General features: G+C 40.2%; 1 protein-coding gene across 1 annotated transcript in view; it reads left to right on the top strand.

Annotated features, from left to right (window-relative positions):
- FLT1 (fms related receptor tyrosine kinase 1) overlaps nucleotides 1-20,816 on the top strand; it is a 227,179-nt gene that overhangs the window by 117,320 nt on the left and 89,043 nt on the right. The window contains exon 14 of the mRNA XM_066369267.1: nucleotides 3,791-3,937. Within this exon, the coding sequence (XP_066225364.1) occupies nucleotides 3,791-3,937 (147 nt within the window). The remainder of the gene's footprint in view (nucleotides 1-3,790; nucleotides 3,938-20,816) is intronic.

Genomic DNA, 20,816 nt, shown 5'->3' with positions numbered 1-20,816 from the left:
AGTTTCCTCCTCACGGCTCCTGAGTTAACTTAGCAGCTATTGACAGCACCTGAAAGAAAGTGGCTCACGCCCTTGTTTTAAATATTTTTGTCCCCTGGTTATTCTTTTAAAGGACTTTGTCCTGTTTAATAATGGCATTCAAAGGTGTACCACAATCAATTAGTAAGCAAATAAAGGCCACTGTGACCAAAGGTTTAATAGTCTTCTAGATGCAACCCTAAAAATTTGTCCACTAAAAGTCTACTTCCCCATATACCTATGTTAATAAGTTCCTATGGGGATTAAGAAATCACAAAACTACAGAAGCAGAATTCAGTTATTGAAAAATACACATTACTTTTAAATCAAGAGAGACTATATAATCTCTTGTTTTAAGCTTGCATTTGAGAGGCAAGTGACTTTTTTCACTAGTTTAATATGCACTGTTTTGTTGTTTTCATTTATGATTGATCATTATATGTGACTTGGATGAACTATTGGAAAACAAACCATAATGACCAAAATAGCCAAGTCTGGGCAGTCCAACAGGAGCTGACAATATGACAATTTTTCAAGCTTGGGAACTCTGGACTGTTTCCTACTTTAGGTAACAGATTCTGTCCCACGGCTAAACTTGTCTTTCATGTAGGAATTACTTTTGTCCAGTGTGAAAAAGTAAACAATACCATTTCCCCAGAATACCAGTTTTATGGAGCCCTGAATGCTCTGAAAACAATTGGTAACCTGGAAGTTGTCAACCCAAAGGAAAGAATAATCAATTGTATCTTGAAATTTTACCTATGGCTCCTGTGCCTGGTGTTTGTTCATTATAAGACAGTGCGTTCCACCAGGGAACAATGCCTTAGGACCGCAGAGCTCAGGACCCCATTTTTATGGAAGCTTAAAAAGCAAATGAAATGGTTCGGGGAGTGCTTTTGAAAGCATGGTGCATTGGCCGTGCAGAATCTATCACTTCCTTCCCTTTCAAACTGCACAGAGGGGAAGGGTTTATGTGTTCACACAAGGTGATTTTTAAGTACTTCCAAGAGCTGATTTTTAAAATGTTGTAATTAATTGTCCACTGTGTAAATTAGTCCTACCAGAAAGTTCCAGAAAGAAAAAAAAATTTTTTTTAATTAGTTAACTCTTCTAAGTGTGGAGTAAGGGGAGTGTAACAGGAAAAAGAGAAAGAAAAAAGAGCCAGTATGGAGAATGAGTGAAACAGAATGGAGTGCAAGGTGGTCCCTCAGCCCCCTTCCAGCAGGGAGCGGGCGTCCTTGTTCCTGGGGCCTGGTGGGTCTCTGGGAGCACTCACACTGAAAAGAAGAGACGAACCTGGTGGAGCTCTCTTTAGCTATTGATAACTGGCAGAAATATTCTATTATTTCTGATTTTCTCAGTTTGAAGGGATAATCATTCCATTAACATTTGGAAAGCAACTACCTATTTCCAGCGAATAACTTAGGTTTAAAAATGTGGATTCGATGTACCTTTCTTATTTAAAATGTCAAAACACGTTACTATAAAAGTGTAAAATGAGAATAATAAAATGATTTCTTGATTGATTGGTCATTTAGAAATTAGCCAAAAATGCAACTTTTCTCATAGGAGAACTTTCTCTTTTTTTTTTTCAGAAATGCATACAAGGAAAAAAATCATAATATTGTATGGTTCAGACATGTTTATGTAAACTTTGTATTTAATTGAAAGTTCCATGTTTATTTGGCAGCCTTTTTGCTGTTTCTCTTCTCTAAAGTTTCTGTAGGACAGATAGGGCCTTTGGGAGTTCTTCATGACATTTTTGCTGAAAGCAAGTGTTCTCATCTCTAAAAGCCTTGTTTTCCAACACACCTCCCAGGAAAGCTAAATCCTGCCTGTGCTGGTGATGTTACAGTTCGTAGCTGTGGAAATTATCTGGGCGCTGGAGGCCCCATATTCACTTTTTTCTTGTAATAAGTCTTATGGGCAATGATAGATTATTATTTTAGCATTTTTAGCACATGGGAAATAGTAAATGAGATATGTCAAAGTTGGTTCGCCACTGTGAAAGACACAAAATAGTAAATGATGCTGTTCTTTTATTGTCTTCCGTGTTTCACGGGTATGTCTGGGGTCTTCCCTGTGTAATGCTGTCAAAATAGAAATGATCAAGCGTGTATAATATAAATAATATAAAATATAAGAGTTACCAAAATTAAAGATTGGATCGACGGCTGCATTTTCAAGTAGTAAAAGCTATCTGACAGCTTGCACAGAATGTAAACAACAGAAATATTCAAATGGTTCTACTTGGGACAGCTAGATGGGAAAGATACCTGGAAGCGGGCAGGAGCACCACTGCCGCTTGCCCATCACAACATCTGGAGCATCCCTTCGGCATTCTTATTTGCCTTCAGATTTCATTCTGTATGAAATGAGAAGAGACCAGTGATAAGCTATGGGAATCAAAATTTAATGAGAAGTTTGTTTCTTCTAACTGAATAACCCTGCCATGTTATATACTATGTCAGCATGTTTAAAAGTTATATGATAATTACACGTTTCAACCTGAGATTTCTAAATGGCTTACTGAATGCTAATCCTGAGAGTTTCCCTGCAGGAATAAGAGAAAGGTGTTGGGGACTCAGCAGAACCCTGCAGTGACACGGAACCAAAGCCGTGGCAATGTGTCACCTCTCATAGCATTGTAATCACTCCTAAGCTGCTTTCACAGGTTTAGTTCAATAAGATGAGAGAATCAGAAATGGTCAGAGAAAACTCATACTGTGTAACTGAAACCAGTGATGCAGAATGTGTAAGTTATGCCAAAACTCTTTTGATTTCTGTTCCAGAATTTGCTACAAGGGGGGAAGTGGATGATTTGGGAGGGTGGGAAAGACATTCAAAGTTGTCTTTATTCGTTTACCTTGGAAGCCTGAGCACCCGTCTAAGTAGAATGTATGCACATCAGCAGGCCTGACTGACCACTACATTAAACAGACACTACTCACTGGGGCCTCGGGGGTACTGCTGTTCCTCTGTGGGATGTTAACGTTGTAATGTACTGCATCCTAATGTATTAAGATCATTTTGTTGTACTATATTGGTTGGCATTTTATTAAAATAAATTGTATTGTATCATATTTGTATGTTTTAAGAGAAAATAATATAAAATACAATATTGTACTATTATATAGTGCAGAACCCATAAATCTGTGCCTCTGCCTCTTGAATGAACCCTTTGATGGCTTGCATTTGGGGAGGGAGTGGAGGAGAGAAATAATCAATAAAGCTTTCAAAGTTCAAGAAATTCTGTTTGGTCTGCTGCCTTACAATCCAGGTTACTGATAGCTGAGTGACACACACACGCCCTCAAAACTACAGCAACACAAGTGTGCACAGAATTATATGTGCTCATCACCACCATGCTACCTATCTATGTAAAAAGTCCCTTCAAACCTATACCTAAAACCATATTTTTCCTTTCTAATTCCTAAAATATTATGCCAACTCCTTAGGTTTTGGAAAAGCTTCTCTCAAAATATAAATAAATAAATAAATAAAGATAACTAGTTAGCCAGGCAGAAACAAAACCAAACCAAAAAAACCCTTGATATTTAAATCTAAATATAAAGACTTTTAGTTCTTGATTTTACCTTGTGTTCTAATGAATTTCAATGTATTATATCATCTTAACAAAGAGGAAGCAGTAGGCTAATCATAGAAGAGAAATTTAGAGAACAAAATACAAATGATATATTTCAAATGATGCATATACAATAACAAAAATAAAACTGATGAGTATTAATTATTCTTTTTCTTTATTCACTAGATCAGGAAGCACCATACCTTCTGCGAAACCTCAGTGATCACACAGTGGCTGTCAGCAGCTCCACTACTCTAGACTGTCATGCTAATGGTGTCCCTGAGCCTCAGATCACCTGGTTTAAAAACAACCGCAAAATACAACAAGAACCCGGTAAGAGATGTTTTCCCGTGTCTATTCTTCCTCATTGTCCCCATCTTCCTTTAACATTCCTGCCGCCTCCAGCCAGCACATCAGAACCACTTGCAGAATGAACTGCAAAAAATCACCAGGCTCCAGTTCATACTTAGATCAACTTCAAATGAAGAGTATTTCGGCCAGGTCTTATGCAGACCATATTCCTAACCCTATGGTATCTCCTTTAAATGGTGCATTCATAAAGAAGTAGTAAGAGCCATTCAGAAAGGTTTCAGTTAACCTAGAGGACAAGAGAAGTGTTGTCAGGATTGGTTCCCTGGCTTGAGTGACAGCGGAGCTGTGAACATTTGACTTAGATGATGTTCTGAGTAGATTATAATCTTTTAAATTCACCTGTAGCAATCATAATGACTTGGTTAAAAGAAGAATATCTATATCTATATAGCTATATCTACATATAGATATATTTTGTGTGTGTGTGTGTGTGTGTGTGTATTTTTCAGAAGTTAGAAGCAGGAGGTAGTCAGACAGACTCCTGCATGTGCCCAACTGGGATCCACCCAGCATGCCCACCAGTGGGCAATGCTCTCCCCATCTAGGACATTGCTCTGTTGTGGCTGGAGCCATTCTAGTGCCTGAGGCAGAGGCCATGGAGCCATCCTCAGCGCTTGGACCAACTTTGCTCCAATGGAGCCTTGGCTGCAGGAGGGGAAGAGAGAGACAGAGAGGAAGCAGAGGGGGAAGGGTGGAGAAGCAGATGGGTGCTTCTCCTGTGTGCCCTCGCCGGGAATTGAACCTGGGACTTCCACATACCGGGCCAACGCTCTACCGCTGAACCAACCAGCCAGGGCCAAAAGAAGAATATTTTAATTGGTACTTTATAATACTGGTAAATAAAATCTAAACTAATGGTCATGTGTTCATTTTCCTTCAACAAAAAATATATTTAAAACCAAATAGAATTAATCATTAAGTATAAACACCATCTATTGCTTGCTTCATAGTTCAATGGTTAAGTTTAAAATAAACTTTATAATTTTGATAAACATTTATAGTAAAAATAAAATTTTCATTTATTAGCAATATGCCAGCAATCTAAATCAAATAACTTAAATGTGAGTCCTCTACTCAAAGTCTCTATTTGAATTAAATGCACAAGAAAGGTTGTGGTATAATGACCTCTTCTTTGCCCTACTCTAATCAATAACCAGGCTGAGCAGGTTAGTCCTACTAAATACAAATATTTCTCAAATCTGTCTTTTCCTCTGCTTTCCGACTGTTATTCTCCTGGCTCGGGTGCCCATATCTATCCTCTGAAAATCTGGAGTAGTGCCCTAACTGGTCTCCCTAGTTCTCTTTTCTCTCTTTGTATCTATTTTCAACACAGCTGTATAAAATGCAACTAGGAACATGTCACTTCGTGTTTCAAGTGTTTTACTAGCTCTTCATCTCAGGACCAAGTGCAAGCATCTGACAGAGAAGGCCCTCAACTGGGCCTGCCTACTCCTATAACTCTGTACTTACCCATAAACTTTATATCTAGCCATTGCCAAGCTCTTAGAGACCACTGCCTACAGGTTATGTTGTTTCAACCCCTATACTTTTTCTGTCTCTGTGGCCCCTCTGTCTGGAGAAGGCCACCTTCCCTTCACCTAATACCTACCTGTCCTTTTAGACCCAGATCAGGTATTCACCTCCAGAAAGCCCTACTCAACTCCTGCAAAGAGGAGGCAGGACCTCCAGGAGTCTTTATTATTTATGAGTGTTTCTATTCTCTCTGTTCCTATTTGTTTTATAAATATGTCTGTATTATTTCCACATATTTCTATTGCCTTCTTAATACTGTACCTGTACCATCTTTCATATATATGCTCTCTAGCTATGCATCATCATACCATGTCAAGGTAGCTTTGTCTTATTTGCATCTTTTTTGTCTTCTTATCCTCAAAATCTGGCATAATGCTTGGCAATCAATAAATGCTTCCTGAATGAATGAATGGTTTTTCAGAAAATCTTATTCTATCCTTAGCAAGTTCACTTGGTAGCACAAATGCCTAAACTTGGTGGGGGAACAGAGGGTTATACCATGGAATATTTAAAGCTAAAGGGACCTTTGGAATATCTTTAGTCCCATTTCTAAGATAGAAAAATTTAAGCTCAAAGAAATATAGTGACTTGTCCAAGATGACACACTATTAAGATATGTAGTTTCATAGAAAATTAATCCCTTGAGGTGATCTACCAAAATAAAAAGATGAATAAATAAATAGCTTGTGAAACCATCCATACCTATCATGTCCTCCTGTTAGTGAATCAGAGATCAAACCAGAGTATTAAACACCCAAAGGAGTCTTGTACCCAAAAAATCAGGTAAACTATGGTTTCAAGTTCTGTATTTCCCCAACTTCCTTGGTCACAAAATACTTTCTACAAAATGCTAATATGAAATGTTGGTGATTCTTTGAAAGAAGTAAATTTGACTTAAGTTCAGTTTTTATACTGTGGTTGTAGGTTAAAGTGCTAGAGTTGAACCAATTTGAAAGCTCAAGAGCGTTCTAGGACTAGAGGATAAACAAGGCAAGAAAATGTTCCAAGGACTATAAATGGGAAAAGATTATGAGGTGTGAGGGAGGGTTTGAGTCCTATTATTGCTTTCATGGGTCAGAGGATTTGGGCAATTCATTTAACCCTTACTCACTGAGCCTCAATTTCCTTATTTATAAAACTGGGATAATACTTATTTATAAAATTGGGGTAATACAGACATATGGTAAGGTTTAAATGAGTTAATATAACTAAGCTGGCATGTAAGCATGACTTAGTAAATGCTACCTTCTGACCCACTTTATTTATATAGAACTTGGCCAATGAGTTGTCAGAAGTCATTGGAAGGTGTCAGCTCAAATATCAAACAACCCTAAATCCTATAACAGTATCTTTCTCTCAGCTTTCTTTGATTTTCTCAGGGCCAAAAGAAAAACACCCAAGAGTCTTATATAAATTCTTTCTTATTTTTTATTTATTTTTTATTTTTTATTTTTTGTATTTCTCTGAAGCTGGAAACGGGGAGAGACAGTCAGACAGACTCCCGCATGCGCCCGACCGGGATCCACCCAGCACGCCCACCAGGGGCAAAGCTCTGCCCACCAGGGGGCGATGCTCTGCCCCTCCGGGGCATCACTCTACTGCGACCAGAGCCACTCTAGCGCCTGGGGCAGAGGCCAAGGAGCCATCCCCAGCGCCCGGGCCATCTCTGCTCCAATGGAGCCTCGGCTGCAGGAGGGGAAGAAAGAGACAGAGAGGAAGGAGAGGGGGAGGGGTGGAGAAGCAGGTGGGTGCTTCTCCTGTGTGCCCTGGCCGGGAATCGAACCTGGGATTTCTGCACGCCAGGCCGACGCTCCACCACTGAGCCAACCGGCCAGGGCCTATTTTTTATTTTTTTAAGTGAGAGGAGTGGAGATAGAGAGACAGACTCCCACATGCGCCCAGACCAGGATCCACCCTGCAACCCCATCTGGGGCTGATGCTTGAAAAAACTGAGCTATCCTCAGCGCCTGAGGCTGATACTCTGACCAGCCAAACTATCCTCAGCACCCGTGGAGTCACTGGTTGTGGGAGGGAAAGAGGGAGAGGAGGGGAAGAGAAGCAGGTGGTAGCTTCTCATGTGTGCCTTGACTGGGGATTGAAGCCGGGATGTCCTAATGCCAGGCCAACACTCTATTCACTGAGCCAACTAGCTAGAGCTATGAATTATTATATAAAATCTTTTATAAATATTATTCTAATATGCTACTATTAGGATTTATTGAGTTCAACTATACTAAGTTGTCAATTTTATCTCACTTCCCTTTTTTTTTACTCTTTAAAACCACTACAGCATTTTAGAAAGGAATTACTTAAATTTCTGGAGATAATCTCTTACATGCATATATTATTTATAAAGTTTCATATGTAAGATTTCTCTCTGAGGCAGTGAATTCAGCAGCCAATGCAATGTGATCTGTGATTATGACCCTTATGTTCAGACATGTAATTATCTTCAGAAATACCAAATCTTTTATTATGGTTATTTCTTTTTACAAACCTCTGAGTAAAGATCACAGGTAACCAACGTGATAATCCTTGACTTACTGGTTGTTCCAAAACTGAATTTAAAAAAATCACATCGAGATCACAGCCTGGAAAAGACTGAAAACTAGTTCATAATACACTAAACCTTTGGAAAGCCAAACTGAGTTTAAAAGCCCTGAAAATAAACTGTAGCCTTTAGCACTTGAGAGGCATCTTTAATTTGAAGCCTGGCAACTCAGGAAGAACTTATATACTGACAGTATTTTAGTGGCCATGGACCACTGACAATATTCAGCCCGTTATCACTGTTATTTGTTAAACGACTACTTACTCTATTCCAAAGAAAATATGAGAGAGGAAGCAGGACACACGAGAGCTCCCGCTGTAGACCAGTGCTCACAAAATGCCCGCCAAAAGAACTTCGCGGGCTAGGACTTTTCCCTCCCTTCTCGTTTCCCTTCAGGAAAACCTTTCATGGGGGCATAGCCATTTCACAGAAGAAGTGCCATTACAAGAAAGTGTTATGAAAGCTGAGTAGTAAAGACCTGGGCCAAAGGGTATCAAGCAGGAACAAAAGGGACACTCAGCGCCCAGACCCAGACCCAGGAAAAGCATGTGCACAGAGAACATGAAGCGATTCCACCAGGGCAAGCCAAATGAAAAGAAAACAGGCCTGGAAACCATGCTGCCCGACACCTCCCGCAGGGGGCGCTCTACTGCCAGCCATACAACTCAGCACAACTCCGGCTCCCCAGGGCCTCCACTGCCTGGCCCCACACTAATTACAGCTCGCTCCCACCGCTCCCTGTGTCTACCCTCTCTTCTGCTCCCTCAGCCTCCCGGCCACAGAGGGGGCCCTCACTCGGGGCCCCTCTGTCACACTCTTTTTCTCTGATGTCTGGGTGTCATTTCAGTTCCTACCCCAGAGCACATCACTCAGTTGTCCTCCTGTATTTATGGGTGCTTATTTTTAGAACCTTGGAAGATAGATATAAAAAAAACAATAGAGCCTGACCAGGCGGCGGCGCAGTGGATAGAACGTTGGACTGGGACGCAGAGGACCCAGGTTCAAGACCCCGATGTTGCCAGTTTGAGTGTGGGCTCATCTGGTTTGAGCAAGGTTCACACCAGCTTGAACCCAAGGTTGCTGGCTTGAGAAAGGGGTCAGTCGGTCTACTGTAGCCCCCCCCCCCCCCCCCCCCGGGTCAAGGCACATATGAGAAAGCAATCACTGAGAAACTAAGGAGCCAGAACAAAGAATTGATGCTTCTCATCTCTCTCCCTTCCATTTTGTCTGTTCCTCTCTCTGTCTCTCTCTCTGTCTCTGTCACAAAATAAATTAATTAATTTTAAAAAAATAAACCAATAGAAACCGATGGAGTGTTCACCAGGTACCAAGACACTGTTAGGAGTTTTGCAGATACCTCATTTACTTTTTCACAACTATCATCTGAGGTAGGTGATTTTATTGGATGCATTTCACAGTCTGGTTTAACTTCACAAGCACTTATTACATACCCGGAGCTGTTCTGAACACTTTATTACTGTTAATTTGTTTGCTCCTCAAAACAATTCTGTGAAGTTTGCTAAATTGTTATGCCTGTTTTGCAGACTAAAGGATGAGTAAGTGGAGACACACAGGAAGATACCAGTTAACTGTCTCAGAATCACATAGTTAGTGGGTAGGTGAACAAGGCTCAATCAGAAGAGTGACTGGGCCTGTGCTCCCCACCTGGTGGGCATGGGCTGGGAATGAGTCCCCATCACTCACTCAGGAACAAATAGGTACTGGTTTTAAATGACCTCGTGGGCTTTAACAAACATGTATTTAAAACAATTAGTATTTCCTCATTTCCAATCTTTAAAGATTAAGTTTCTTAAAGACTACGGTTTATTTTTAAATGTATTTATTAAAGTTTTTACAGCATAATAAAAATATTTAAAGCAAGTTTTAAAGAATGGACATGCCATAGATAAAGTTAAAAATAATTGTGGACCCAAGTCCAACTACTTTCCAGTTTTAGAAAGTCCAGAATGCATTCCATATCAACCCAACACTATTTTACTCACTCAACAAACATTAATAAGACACAACTTTGTGTTTGGTGCTATGCTAGGCCTGGCAAATTATAGCAGTGAACAGGAAAACTAAAATCCAAATAACTAAGTATCTAAAGTAATTAATTTGTGTGCTTAAGTGAATATACCTTCTTTAAGCTGCAACCATGTGTGTCCTATCTTACTGTCCTGTCAATGGGTACCCAGTTTAATGAGTCTAAAAATGAAATAAGGTGAATTTATAAATGGGACATGTAGAAAACATTATGGCTCAATCACAGGATTAAAACACAGAGAATGGAAGCAAAATAAAGAGGAAATAAGAGAAAATATGCGAGAAGTAATAATGATAGGAGGACCCCCAAATTAGAACTGAGGAAAGAAGCAACTGGTAGCTATTAAGAGGGAATGATAGGGTGCAAAGAGTTGAAAGAGGAAGGTAATTTGAGACCTATTTACTTTGAAGAGACAAGTGAAAAGACAATGGACCAACTAATGAGTGTAATACAAAGGACTGAGCATCAAGGGAAAACATAATGTGAAAAGATGGATACCCAAAAAGCACCACACAAGAGCTCTAATTGAAGATAAATTCTTTGTGAGAGTGGCTGCTTTGAGTAGGGTTTGATTCTTAGGGATATGGAGAGAGCAAAGGTCTTTAAAAAACACACACACACACAAAACATTCATTTCTGTTGTGATAAAAAGGTAAAAGGTAAGCAGCCAGACTTGGGACAATTGAATGAGGTCACCTTGGAGAACCTATAACTCCCCTGAGTGTCTCCATTACTTCTGCAGTTCCTTCAAAATAATCAATGGTCACCTTTCTACCTCACACTTTGCAGCTTCTCCAGTGAGGCCTTAAATGTGTTAAAGGACTGTAATGCTGGTGGCCGAGACCGGGCAGGTCCACACTGGATTCGGTCAGATGGTAGAGAAACTGCAGAGCCAGAAAGCATTGGGCAATTCTCGTTTAATAGAGTCTCACAACAGTGGACAAGCACACAGGCAGGAGAAAATGCTTATCAGACAAAGAAACAGCAGGAATAGCCCCTCACAGTGGCAGGCAGGCAATCTGCCATTGGCAATCCCCCTGAGCGCAAGCACCCATAGCCTTATATAGGCCACATACACTTGGCACAGCCACCAATCAGGCAAAGTGCTTGCAGCCGGTAAACCAGCAAGCAAGTCTAAAAGCTGCTCCACAAGGACATGATTGTTGTAATATTCCTTAATTCACTATGAATTAAGGGCTGCTGTCAGCAACTTCCTTCAGAGTTGGCACTGTGAGGAGTCAAGATACATTTGCAAAGCAGATGTGGCAAAAGTCCTATCTACCCTGGTTTTACACTGACACAGAGTGAATCGTCTCCTAAACAACTGTGCAAAGAAAACTGAGGATCCTGAAAGAGTTGTTAAAATGCTGACGAAGTGACAAACTTTCCTTCTCTGAAAATATTTAAGAAAACAGAAGGCAATATGGAATTGAGATATTTTTAGTCAAGCCAGTCAGAACACAAAAAAACTATCATCAAACTATTAAACTAAATTTCCCTGACAGCAAAACATTTTCATCAATTAAAATCAAAGCAGTAAGATTGAAAGAAGAGTTAAGAAAGAATAAGTTCTGGATTAAATAGACTGAAGCTGGAATAACAGTCTCTCTGACCCACTGATTAATAATATTCATTATTAATTAGTGATCTAGGCACCTTGGCCCCTAGGATTATTTATCTAGTGACCTAAAAAGGGCATCTTTCTTCTCACCACTATATCAATGACACCAACAGTCAGTACCTGTACATGCATTTTCAGATCAAGGCAACCTACAGTCCTAGTACCTGCCGGGGCAGAATTATAGTATCTTAAGTTTAAAGTAGTTTTCATCGATCTAGGGAAGATCTTAAGGAGAAGGAGAGGAAAGGGATGAATGAGGATGCTAATGCCCAGAAATGACAAACTGTCACCCTCAGACCATTAGAATTAATAGATTTGCTTGATTTCTTAACAAGAATAAAATTCAAAAATCTTTTGCAAAACTTGAGCAGTAATTGCCTTTTCTTTCTCATGAAATCCACCCTTATGATTCATAGTGAATTAAGGACTATTGCATAAAAAGAAATATGTACAAGATTCCCAGGTACAGTAGGGCAGTGCATGAGAAGGTGAGCTGGCTGCTGGATTCATCAGTCCCACCAAGCCAGCAAATCTGCTGATATGATTGGCTAAGTAGCTGTTCTCACCATTCCTTTCTCTTCAATAAGTACCATGAACCCAGACTCCTCTAGTAGCTACACCAGCAGCTCTTCTCCCCTGCCAGAAACTTCAAACAAGTTTTCAAGGCTTAGTTGCACCTCTGGCAATAATATAAGCTGAGAGACATCCTGATCATGTTGCAGAACCAAGGCTTGTTGCTTTCCTGAGGATAAACTTCTGTTTAGAAGGTGAGGAGAAAGGAGTGGAATTAAGGAGTAGACAGGGATGATAGCAGGGAAGACACTCAGTTGGTTGGCACTGCCAGAGTTCAGAGCTGCATGCCCAACCGCAGACAAAAGAGGAATCCTGACTTGAACCACAGCTCTCACATGGTGACACATAGGCAATATTACTTTATTCACTTCTGGAAATTCTTCAATGACTTGTTAATGTCTGGCTAGTTCAAGGAGACCAACGGGTACAGCTGTCAAGTTTCATGGTTTACAACCAGGAAAGTAAAGTAACCTGTGAGTAAAGTCCCATTTTTTTTACTAGAAATTGGTAGAAGTTATTTAGGAAGAATTGATCCTGACTATTCCCCCACCCCCCTCCCAAAAAATATACCTCTGTGTTATCAAGTTCCAGTTTGTTTAGGTCTTGCATATATGTACACAGCATCGTATCATATCCTAATGCTTTGCCCAAACAATCTTCTTCGGTGCATTTTCCAGCATAGCATCTTCATCCCTATTCAGCCCAGAAAAGCCTCACAGCAAGACCCAACTGAGGGATCACACATCAGACCACACACGTTAGGTGGCACACATTCATTCTTATCAATAGCAGGGCTCCCTGATAGTTGTTTAAGTGCTTGTGTACCTTTTTTAAAGTCCTTGAATTTTCAAATGAAAAATTTAGACTGTAAGAAATGGGAGAGAACCTACAAATGTGGCCATCATTTTGGGGAAGCCTTTCCCTTCTTTTTTTTAATTATGGCAAAATACACATAAGTTTTACCACTCTAACCACATTCAGTAACATTAAGTATATTCACAATGTTGTGCAACCATCACAACTATCCAGTCTCAGAATTTTTACATCACCTCAAACAGAAACCTCATACCCATTAAAGCTTCTCCCTTTTTTTTTTCCTGAAGTTGGAAACCGGGAGGCAGCCAGACAGACTCCCGCATGCACCCGGCCAGGATCCACCCAGCATGCCCACCAGGGGGCGATGCTCTGCCCATCTGGGGCGTTGCTCTGTTGCAACCAGAGCCATTCTAGCGCCTGAGGCAGAGGCCATAGAGCCATCCTCAGTGCCCGGGCCAACTTTGCTCCAATGGAGCCTTGGCTGCCGGAGGGGAAGAGAGAGACAGAGAGGAAGGATAGGGGGAGGGGTGGAGAAGCAGATGGGCGCTTCTCCTGTGTGCCCTGGCTGGGAATCGAACCTGGGACTCCTGCATGCCAGGCTGACGCTCTACCACTGAGCCAAGCAGCCAGGGCCAAAGCTTCTCCCTTTTGACTGTAAATTAGTCTCCTCTTTTGATACTTTCTCTGACCTCTTACAACACATGGACTTTAACCTCATATGCAATGCAATACTATTTTCCTGTCTTAACACAGTCACAGAAACACTATTTCGCTGCACTCAGAAGGCCATTTATGTGAACGGCTATATCCCTCAGCATAAATGCATCCAACCTCAAGGAGGGGCTACAGCAACTTGAACACACCACAAGAACTTCCTGGGACAGGGATGAGTGCATGTGTGTGTGTGTGTGCTCACAAGTTATAGATAGACAGAGTTGATAACTAAAGTTTTATAGCTAATAACCACAGCATTAGCACCACTTGACACGTTTTCAAGACCATTTGAAGTGTCTATGACACGTCATCTTGAAATACTTCATTACAACAACAGCAAAGTTCACAGTGAATAGGCACAGAAATGCTTGTTATTCTTAAATGTTTAAAAATTCATGTATTTTTGGCACAGTTTCAAAGTTCTTGCTTCAGCCATAACCCCTTCAAGTCAACCAGTTTACGATTTTTTGAAAGCTATTGGAAACTATTCTATTATCATATCCTAATTTTCTAAGTTAAACTAGAAAAGAGTTAGACATTATCCCAAATGAAAGCACCTTTGTTTATGGCTTTTCCCTTGTTATGTGGAGAGGAATATTACATAGCTTTTTTCACCACTGTCATCAATCTTATTCTTATCTAAGAGCTCCTCCTTTTTCTGTCTTTCCCATGGTTAAAGAGCAAGCTGTCTCATCAGGGATCACACTGTCCATCAGATTTCCTTCAGCCCATATGTTTCAAACATCTCATAATTCTCTTCCAACTTAACACATTATCACAAGGCTGCTTTTCTCTCAGTCTCAGATTATTCTACACTTCATCAACTGTTTTTTGTTTTGTTTTTCTTACATATAGGAAGGCTTTGTCATGAAGCTTGATGTTAGGGTAAAATTCTCCATAGAGAAAAAAGAAGCTACACAGTAACCATTTGACAACACTGGAATTATTCATCTTTTCATACCATTTGATGAGTCCACCATCTCTCATTTCCCAATGTTGTCTGCCTATGTAGGTTACTAAACTTGGATTTCTCTTCCTTGGACTCAGTTTTCCAAACTTCCAAATTTTTATTTATTTATTTTTTATTACAGGGACAGAGAGAGAGTCAGAGAGATGGATAGATAGAGACAGACAGACAGGAACGGAGAGAGATGAGAAGCATCAGTCATTAGTTTTTCATTGAGACACATTAGTTGTTCATTGATTGCTTTCTCATATGTGCCTTGACCGTGGGCCTTCAGCAGACCGAGTAACCCCTTGCTTGAGCCAGTGACCTTGGGTCCAAGCTGGTGAGCTTTTTTTGCTCAAACCAGATGAGCCCGCACTCAAGCTGGCGACCTCAGGGTCTCGAACCTGGGTCCTCGGCATCCTAGTTTGATGCTCTATCCACTGCGCCACCACCTGGTCAGGCCAAACCTCCAAATTTTGATGATATATGAAATCTCCTAGTGTTCTTAGTGGGAAGTCACTCAGACAGCCTTTCTCTAATTTTCTTGGGCCACCTTTAGCTTTCTTGAATCTATATTTTAATTCTTCTGGTCCTTAGCTCAGAAACAGCTCTTAGCTAATCAGTGCCATACATATTTACTATGTACCTGAAACTTTATACGTCATCATCATTATACCTTCCATTTATTGAAAATATATCACGTGCAAACTTCAGAGAGTTTTTCATTTAGTTAGAGATTCAAGATTATCATAATAATAACAAGATTTACTCTTTTACTTTATTAAAACAACAAACATATATTAACTACCTAACATGAACCAAATATTCTGTTATATTTTAGAGAAAATGAAAATGAGCAAAACTTAGTCCTTACCTTTGAAAACTTACACATAATAAGTACAAAGACAATTCACAAATATGCAATGTGAATGGTATGACTACTACTAGATATAAATTAATGCTGATTAAGGTGATCAGAGTAGGCTTCATGAATAAGATGTCATTTGATCTGACTTTGAAGAATGAAGAGTTTTGATGATGATATATTAGCCACATTGGATGGACATAACATTCTTTAAGTCAGAAGTACAGATGTTCAACAGAACAACAAAAGAGGAGTCAGTGGTCAGTCTAGTCACCAGTTTAAGAAAGCAACAAGTCAGATTTCTGTGTGACAATCAGGAAACAAGTGGTATGAATTTATTTCATCACATGGGTGAATTCAGAAGCTCTACAGATGCCTTTACTCAGTAGTGCATTAGATTATAGTTCTAGCCCATGCTCTTCCTTAGACAGTATGGGGCTTAAATATAAATGGCAAGAGAGCAAGTCCCTTAAGAATATTAAAAACTGAAGGAGTTGGATATATGTTTTAAATTTAGACTGTGTCTTATGAATAAATATGCAGAGCAACATCATCGCAAACTCTCCTCTACAAATCCCATTAGCAACCAACACAAGAGACAACAGAAGTCCTGACACCATTTCATCATTCGATTCCTTGGAGTACATTGGAAGTTCCTACAAAAAACAACTCAGAGTGAAGTTTTATTTGACCCTTTAAGGATAATGTTATAGCAGAACTATGAAACTACTTGAGTTTGAATTTCTAGGCTCTAGGAACTGGAGCTCTTTTACTCAATTCATAAGTTGAAAAAAATTACCTGACATATACTTTTACAGACTGAGGAAAGCTGGGCATTCTACACGTCATAAATCAATACTAGATAGGGAGTCAGCATAATCTGCCACCCTAACTTCATAAATTCACAAACATTGCAAAGTTCACCTAAATTTCCTTTGCGATTGTCTTAATTTATTTGAACATTTGCTCAGTTACTGAGTGTTGACTGTTGGCACAGCTCTAGACACTGAGGTCTCAGTAATAAATGAGGCAGAATTATTGCTTTCCAGGAGCCCACAGTGGAGTAGGCAAGTAAGAAAGTCAGCAAATTGACTACAAAATGGTAAATGCCAGAGCAGAGGCACATAAAAAGTAGTACAAGAGTGCTAGAGAAGAGGTCCAAGAGCCTCAAAAGGTACTTTCCACAGCATCTAACCCTTGAGCTTCGTGTTAATAATAAGCAAATGCTAATCAAGTGGCCAGGTCAAGAAAGTAACATGCACAAAATTGCTGAGGCTTACTGGGAACTGTCAATAGCTCAATCATATGGCACACACCAGGGATACATGTAGAGACACAGTGGGACAGAAACCGGGTGGCCAGTTAGGGCCGGGTCATAGAGGTCTCTGCTTGATAAAAATGCAACAGCATAACCCCATGTACATCCTTTAAATCAAAGTTGTGCCTAATATACCTAGCAAACACATGTTTATTGGTCCTCACAGCAAATTTAAATGAGTTGATTTGGTTGCCAACATTTAAAAATTATGAGCTTTGATGTGAAAAATCCAGATTTCTATCTTTTCTTTAGAACTCAGGAGATAATTCTGGACTCAATTTACCAAAGTCCAATTGATTAGTGCTAATGCTTCTGCCTTTAGATGGAGACAGACCTTCTATGCTCCGTACACAATGCCCCTCCCGTGATCTCATCCTCAACTCATTTGTGTTATGTGCCTGCCCCTGAAGACATCCACATTTACAAATCCTATTCTGCGATCTGTTGATCCAATCTGATACAGCTTCCTACAGTAAAGGGAAATAAATTGTAAGTTTCTATGGGAATTATGTTCTCAGTAGCTGGAAATTAAGCCTCTAGAAGCAAGCAAGCCTACGATTAAATAATGTCAACAACACAAAAGAGAGCATCATGTTTCTAAGTGAGTTCTATGTGTTATATCTAATGACTAACAGCCAAAGGGGAAAGAGAAAATTCGGATAGAATAACTCTTCAAAGAATGCAATACCATTTTGCATAACAACAAAAATTATAATACATCTAGGAATAAATATAAATAAAATGCAAGATAATTAGAGAAAAATAATAAAACTTCTAAATGATATAAAAGAAGACCAAAATAATTCAAGGATATTTTATATATTTTGGGGTGGGAATAATTCTTATTATGTTGAATCATTTTTAGGACAAAATATTGACAATTTTATTTGTTTCAATCTAAAAATAAATACAACAATTTTCCCCAATTGTTATATAAATTCAGTGGAATTCCCCTCAACAACTGACCAGTGCTATTTACATAATTAGACAAGACAAGCCTGAAATTCATAGTCAAATATAAAGGGCCAAGTCCATTTTGAAGAAGGGGCCATGCCATACCATATCAAAACATATTACCAAGCAATTATAACTTATGTGGCTCATTATGAACAAATAGAGAAGCTAAAAACAGAATCATACAAATATGTGAAAACTTAGTATATGACAGAACTGACACCACAACTCAGTGGAGAAAGACTAGATTATTGAGTAAATGATGTTGGGGATAATTAGCTAGTTATACAGTAGAACTCAGATTCCTACCTCACACCATACACATACTCCTCTTTTCAAAAAAAAAATCAGATAGCTTAAAGGCCTAAATGAGACAAGATAAAACTCTAAATAAATCTTCTAAACAGATTATAAGTGGAATACTTTATATTAAAATAAAAAAAATATTTATTTAAAACAAGCAACAAAAAGCACAAAGGATAATGGAAAATATTTATTTTTTTTTTTACTTTAAAGGCTTTTATATTAAAAATTCACTATTAACAAAGTTTAAAACTATTCATGGAATAGAGGAAGACTTATAATATATTTAATCAACAAAATATCAGTATCCAAAACATATATTTTTTTAAACTAATATAATTGAGAAAAAAAATTGGCTAATAGAAAAACGGGCAAAAGCCTGTGGCCAGATAACTTAATTGATTAAAGCACCATCCTGATGTGCCATGGTTGTGGGTTCTATTCTTAGTTGAAGCACATACAAGAATTAAATCAACCAATGAGTGCATGGAAACAACAAATCAGTGTTTCTATCTCTCTTTCTCTCTCTAAAAATCAATAATTTTTTTAAATGGGCAAAAGACATAAACAGGCAATTCACAAGAAAAATAGCCAACAAAAATGGAAAAAGATATTCCACCTAACAGTGAGAGGCCATTTCACACCCATCATTTTGCCATCATTAAAACATCTGGCGTTCCAGTCAAGATGGCAGAGTAGGTGGACACTGCACTCAACTCCTCCTATGACCACATCAAAATTAAAACTAAATTATAGAACAGTCAACTCAGATAGCCATCTGAAGACTAGCTGAACAAAAGTTCTAAAACTAAAGATATAAAGAAGAAGTGATGCCGAGAACAGAAAGAGGGAAGGAGATACAAAATGAGCTGGATCTGCACCCACTTGTGGCAGTTGAGAGCGTCTTGAGGGATATCTCAAGTGCAGAACTTCCCCCTGAGTGAAGGGCCTCAACTCCACACCAAACTCCCCAGCTGAAATATCAGCATTGGGAAGAGGAGCCCACCTAACAAGGCTGTGAAAATCATCAGGGACTCTGTCTGTCTGAGTGAGACAGAGGGCTGATGGAAACCCAGGACCAACATACAAACTCTCACTCATTTTTTTTTTCTTAAGTGAGAAGCAGGGAGGCAGAGACAGACCCCTGCATGAGCCCTGACTGGGATCCACCTGGAAAGACCCCTACTGGGCAATGCTCTGCCCATCTGGGGCCATTGCTCCATTGCATGGCAACCGAGCTATTTTTAGCACCTGAGGCAAGGTCATAGAGCCATCCTCAGTTCCTAGGGCCAACTTGCTCCAACTGAGCCATAGCTGTGGAAGGGGAAGAGAGAGATAGAGAGAGAAAAAGAGAGGAGGAGGTGTGGAGAAGCAGATGATCACTTCTCCTGTGTGCCCTGACTGGGAATTGAACCCCGGAAGTCCATACACCACTGAGCCAATGCTCTACCACTGAGTTAACCAGCCAGGGCATCACTCTCATTCTTAAGCCCTCACCTTGGGCTCTACTGGAGGAATAACAACTTGAGGGGTACCAGAGGCAAACAGAGAAAAGCTAAGTTGTGCAACTGTGAAGCAAGGGCTGGAGGGACAGGCACTACATCCCTGTGCTGAGCCTTCTCTCCATGTGACCAAATTTTAATCTACATTAGCCTAGGGAACTGCACTACCTCCACCCTGACAACTCCCTGAGGCCTTTCCCTATCACAAAGGTCTGCAGGCCCCAGACAGTGACAGCTGGCCTCAGTTTACCCTGATACTTTTGCTAAGTAGCTTCAGGCCCAGCACTGATGCCAAATCTGAATCTAGTTACTGGTAAACATTACTCATGCTGCCCTGGGGACTCCCTGAGATTTGACATCACCCAGCCTGAGGCTCTTTCAATGGCAAAGCCTTATGGGAAGCCAGCAGGCAGTGGCAGGTCTTAGGGTGCTTTAGGTCTTTTGCTGACCTGCCCCAGACCCAGGACTGGTGGCAGCCAACCTCAGATCACAATATGCCTTCTCCCACACACATCCAGCCCCATCACAGGCAGCTACCAACCACAAATCACTTTGTAGCTCCTAATAAATAGCTCCAGGCTTGTTATAGTTGGTGTCTGACATTAACTTGCCCCAGAGTCTCTTTCAAGAGGTCTCAGAACCAATATACCTGGTTGCCAGCTTCAAACAAAAACAGAACACCACCCAATTAGCTCCACAAGTAGCACCCTCAAAAGGAGCTCTCAGCAGGCACCAGACCCCATTGGGGAAGATCTCACTCTGTGGATCTGTGGAGTCAGCCTTCAACAGCAGTTCATATACTATGGTTGTAGCCAATCCTCACAGGCCAGCCAGCCTGAAAGTCAATCCCGCCCACTGATGTGCCAACAGAAATCAAGGCTCAACTACAACAGGAGGGCACACACAACCCACACAAGAAACCCTCCTGAAGCACCCTGCTCAGGTGCTCAGAGAGATGGTGCCACTGGGCCCCACAGGTCACCTACTGCATAAAATCACCCTGTCAAGACTGAGAGATGTACCAGATCTACCTAATATACAGAAATAAGCCCAGAGAGGCAACCAAAAGGGGAGACAAAGAAACATGTCCCATA

Source organism: Saccopteryx leptura, chromosome 2, assembly GCF_036850995.1.
Source record: "Saccopteryx leptura isolate mSacLep1 chromosome 2, mSacLep1_pri_phased_curated, whole genome shotgun sequence".
In the NCBI taxonomy this organism is placed as follows: domain Eukaryota; kingdom Metazoa; phylum Chordata; class Mammalia; order Chiroptera; family Emballonuridae; genus Saccopteryx; species Saccopteryx leptura.
Note: the sequence above shows the minus strand (reverse complement) of the source record. Positions and strands in the feature narration are given on the sequence as shown.